Source organism: Engraulis encrasicolus, chromosome 4 (assembly GCF_034702125.1).
Source record: "Engraulis encrasicolus isolate BLACKSEA-1 chromosome 4, IST_EnEncr_1.0, whole genome shotgun sequence".
In the NCBI taxonomy this organism is placed as follows: domain Eukaryota; kingdom Metazoa; phylum Chordata; class Actinopteri; order Clupeiformes; family Engraulidae; genus Engraulis; species Engraulis encrasicolus.
Genome location: NC_085860.1, coordinates 40,054,648 through 40,059,647, shown reverse-complemented (window position 1 = coordinate 40,059,647; position 5,000 = coordinate 40,054,648). Strand labels below are relative to the sequence as shown.

Sequence of the window (5,000 nt, the reverse complement as noted above, 5' to 3'; positions counted from 1 at the left end):
GGGTGTTGCGGGTTGCGGGGCAAAAGGAGAGACAACCGTGGTGAGACTCGGCAGCTCTAAGTTGAGTTGGGCAGGTCGTTAACAAAGCATGTAGCTTGTGGCACCCCCGACCGCTCACACATCCTGGCAAAGGCTTACTGGGGTTGTAATCAGAGCGTGGTGGGGGTGAAGGGGAGAGAGAGAGAGAGAGAGAGAGAGAGAGAGAGAGAGAGAGAGAGAGAGAGAGAGAGAGAGAGAGAGAGAGAGAGAGAGAGACCGACCTATCGATAGAGTCAGGAGCAGGGAGAAAAAGAAAGAGCGCGTGATATCCTATAGATAGCGATGAAGAAAGATTAATAGAGAGAGGTAGAGAGAGAAAGGAGACTGAAAAAGAGAGAGTTGTCTTTAAAATAATTCTTGTGTCACTTGTGTCACTGGTTGCTCACAGTCATCTCCGCCATTTAACCCCTCTATGCATCTGACTCCTCCTATTCTTCTATATTTGTAACGCAGAGGTAAATGCCTTGTCACTCGCGCTGTCAGTGGCAGCAGATGTGTTGAAATGCTTTAACTCACTCTCGAAACAACTGCCACGTTGCTGCTGCAACTGTTTAGTGTAAGGCACTGACCGCTACTCTTTAAAATTAATATTGCTAAGAGTTGGTGATGAAAAAAAAGTTCTTGCATGAGCCATCACACCAACGCGTAGTGCATTCTGAAAGGGTTATGTGTACTCGTACACAAGTACTCAAGTGCACTACTATAAAGGGCAATCGTATAACCTGTACATTCAAAAGGGCAAAGTTAACAACCGCTAACAAGCAAGTGTGCTACCATGAAAGTGTGCAGTACTACCACTAAGCTCCACGACAAGACGTAACGTGTACTGCGACTTTTTCATGGTGAAATCATCCTCATTTATGGGTTAGATTGGTTATAGGATTGATTATAGTTGAAATTATTTGGTTTCATAGTAGCCAGATGGTCCAGTAGCTCTCTGCATTGAAATGAAGTCCTCGCTGTGCTGTGGAATAAATCTTTCCATCCGTGCACCGTGGTAGGCACTATGCGTAAATGTAATAATTATCATCTGGAAACAGTGAACCTGTTTCTGCTTTTGGCTAAATCCTCTAGCACCTGGACTGCCCACCTGGACTGGAATGGATTGTGTTATAAATTGCCCAGTTCCAAGCCATGGGCAATAAGCATGAAGGGCCAGAGGCAAACCTAAAATGTTTTCACATGCCGTAATCAATATATGACTTCCTGTCTTTCCTTTCTCATTGTTGAGTTTATTTGATCTATAATAATAATGAATTATTGAATTATTGAATTATGAATGATGAATTGTTATTATTTCTTTATTATTTTTGTGATTTTGTGATCATTTTTTGTGTACTTCACACTTTTTTCCACAAGAGTGCACATCTGCAATGAAAAAAAAAAAATCAGATGTTGATATGGTGGCGGTGTAAAGCGAAAAAAGACTGTCAAGATATCTGTTTGTCAACCAAGAACATGTTCTGAAAATATTACAAGACTTGCATTTTGTGCTTTTTAATTATTTTTTAGCTTTGTTAGTGTTTCATCAATTTGTAACTGATTTAAACGGCACTAGATGCATGTCCATGGGTGCCGCTAGGGGGGAAAGGTGTTACAGATTCTAAAGGCCCAAGCACCTGAAGAAGGTCCGATGACCGAAACGTATTAAAGTTTGGTGGTGGAATGGAGAGTGTGCAGGATTTCTTTGTACTTGAAAGGCCCAAGCACTGACAGCACTGACAGGGGCCCAACATTTCTGGTGGCGCCCCTGTGCATGTCTAGAGGTGCTAAGTGTCTTTCAGTGCCAATTACACTTCCACATTGAGGGGCACCAAAAGGGGCAATCAAAGGCAAAACTAACCGGCATTCCAGCTATCATGCTATCATTCATACGATCACACCATAGTTATCTCATACTATCACACCCATACTATCATACTATCATACTTATTCCGTGCTTAAGCATGCTCTCTCTCTCTCTCTCTCTCTCTCTCTCTCTCTCTCTCTCTCTCTCTCTCTCTCTCTCTCTCTTTCCCTCTCTCTCTCCTCCCCACCAGACCGCAGGATTGGTGTGAAGGCGGAGAAGGCAGAGGCTGTGCTAGTGATGCTGTCGCTGCTTCGTCAGAACTTGAAGGATCCTCGGAGGACTACCGCATGTCTCTATGTCATCCAGGTCTTTTGCGCCTCAGGTAACACATGTACACTCACATACTAGTCTACCTTCACAACACCTCCAACATACCTGTTTATTTAATTTAATTTAATTATCAAGGTTCAATCGGGGTTGGTAACTGTATCACAAGAAAATAATTATATTCTGTTGTCCAAAGAGTTTATTTTTAACTGAACTTTTTGTTGAAAAATCCAAGGAAATGCATCTGGTTGGTATTCTGGTTGGTGAAGGTCTGGTTGGGAGTTAGCAGTAGCTGTGCTTCTCTGGATCTCTTACGTTTCCACTTGACAAAGAGTTACACGATCCCCTATTGACAGATTACTGATGCTGAAGTGACAAGCAGTTAAACGTGGACATGGCTTCCTGAAAGTCTCATTTCTGAACATGATAGGGATTCAATATCACTTTGATGAAAAATAGATAAACAAGGTGAACATTTAAGCATTTCTTCTCCTGCTGGATTGCCTAAATATTACCGAGCAGGATCTAGAGTGGAAGCACAAAGCACAAATATACATCATCAGTATGCACAATGCCAAGGCAGCCAGGCCTCCAGAGGCTAGCACTTTGAAGCAACAAGTTCTCTGTTGATGATTTGAATTTTGATGCACAGCCTTTTCCTCGCCCGCATCTAGTTTTCCCTCTCACCAGGCAATCAACCTTAGAGAGATAGACTATCGAGAGCAAAATGGTAGGCCTGCGGTGTGTCTGTGTTTGTTTTGACTTTGCAAATAAACCCTGCCAAAGTACGTGCTCTCGCCTGATGACTGCCCTCGGTTGCAGCCAATTCGCTCCGTTGTAAACAGGACAAGTCCTGACAATGGAGGTGGTGTTGTGAGTGCAAGTACTCCAAGTGATTCTCAAGGGACTCGGGAAGGATAATAGAAAAAACTAAATGAGTCTCCCCCAAAAATAACTTTATTTTTAATCACTAGATATGTTGGCAGACATTTGCAGAAAGTAGTCATGAATATTTCACTATGGGTTAGAAAACACATAACAAGCATAATAATTATTTCTGACATCAGTGGTAAGATATACAGTAGATTTTTTTTCTTTTCTTGATTATTGTCAAATTATAAGTACAGGTCATTTCAGATTCACACATGGTTACGTAGCTTCACATTTAATGAATGCAACAAATTTTGTTCATATTTCAAATTTGTGTGTTCTTCTCTTCTCAAGTACAGATGTCACGTTTCTGCTCATTCACATGCTTTTCTTCACATTTCAAATAGGCTATAGTGACTTCTCTGAGATATGTCAGGTCAAAAATAGAACTGCGAGGCTCCAACCCGCCATCTTGCTTTAGCATGCGTCTTTTTTTCACACAATGCAATAAATCCAAGATGCAGCGGAACTCTATTAATAGAGAAGGCGGCATCTCTCACACTACACACATACCAGTTAATGTGATTGAAATTTGAGGTTTCTTCTGCTGCTCAGGAATTTCATCGGGCCTCTCTGCATTGACGGGCAGGGGGAGTGGTGAGGGCAGGGGCGGAGGTCTGCGCTCTCCGACTTGTTCCGGAAAAGTCCTCACTAATGAGTGACTGACAACTTGACAGGTTTTCGCCGATGGATGTGTTTCCAAGACACGGCTAAACATCACGTCGGCTTTTGTTTTTCATGCGTTTGTTTTGTTTATTTTTGCCTCCTGCAGTTTCCACGGCGACGCTGCTGGGCAAAAACAGAGCGCTGGACATAGTCTTCAGGCTAATCCCGACCCACACTACCAAACACATTCGCACAGTCAAGTGAGTATCGCATCGCATGTCACCAAGTGACACTCCTCACCATCTGTCTATCTGTCTGTCTCCCTCAAGACCTCTGTCTCTGTCTCTCTGTCTCACTCTCTCTGAAACACACACACACACACACACACACACACACACACACACACACACACACACACACACACACACACACACGTACACACACACGTACACACACACACACCAAGGAAAGCAGAGATTCGGGGAACAGCAGCAGCGTAGGGGATGCTCACCCAATTTAAGATTAGGAAAGCAAACAGTTCCCCCATAAACAGAGCAGGCAACATGATAAGGAGTAGCCTTTGCCAGTGGTTCTCAACTGGAACAGTCTTGGGACCCACCATTTTCAACTCTCATTCGGTCGCGACCCAATTTTTTTAGCGTTCAAGTCAATTCAATGCAATTCTCAAAATGTAACCAAGACTCGAGTGACTGGTTGCACGCTATCTATCTCGCATAAACATTCAGATTGTATTCAGTATCTATGATGACAGATGACATGGAGTTCACTAGCCTATCAAAATAAAAGTTGTAAATTGTTGCAGGAAAAGTGGTTTTTTTTTTTTTAAATTACGTTTTTTTTTTTTACACTAAGGCTCCGCGACCCACCTATGACCCCTCCGCGACACACTTTTGGGTCGCGACCCACCAGTTGAGAAACACTGGCCCATGCCATGTCTTACACGACAAGTTGGAGCTGGTGAGGCGGTGGGTTTCAAAGAAGCGAGCAGCCAAGAGTTGGTAACAAAACAGTTGGGCACCAAATTTGACCAATGAGGAGCGAGTAGACTTGATTAGCTGATCTACAACACCTGAGACAAATTATAAGCAGCAACCTCTTGACCAGTGGTTTTCAAATTGTGGGCCGGGGACCCCTGTGAGGCCGCGAAGGGGTGCTAGGGGGGCCGCAGCAGGTTGGCAGGAAAAGCATAGCACAATTTTTATTTAAACTAGACTGCATTCTTGTAGAAAATGCTGAAAGTGGGCTTGCCTTTTGGGCTAAAGCATACATGGATTTTTTGTTTATAAAA

General features: G+C 43.2%; 1 protein-coding gene across 8 annotated transcripts in view; it reads left to right on the top strand.

Annotated features, from left to right (window-relative positions):
• The window catches only part of LOC134447774 (cytosolic carboxypeptidase 4), a 178,094-nt gene that overhangs the window by 40,237 nt on the left and 132,857 nt on the right, over positions 1–5,000 (top strand). For all 8 annotated transcript variants that reach the window (XM_063197411.1, XM_063197409.1, XM_063197410.1 and 5 more), the window contains 2 exons: positions 2,079–2,210; positions 3,858–3,951. In XM_063197411.1, coding sequence (XP_063053481.1) covers positions 2,079–2,210; positions 3,858–3,951 — 226 coding nt within the window. The remainder of the gene's footprint in view (positions 1–2,078; positions 2,211–3,857; positions 3,952–5,000) is intronic.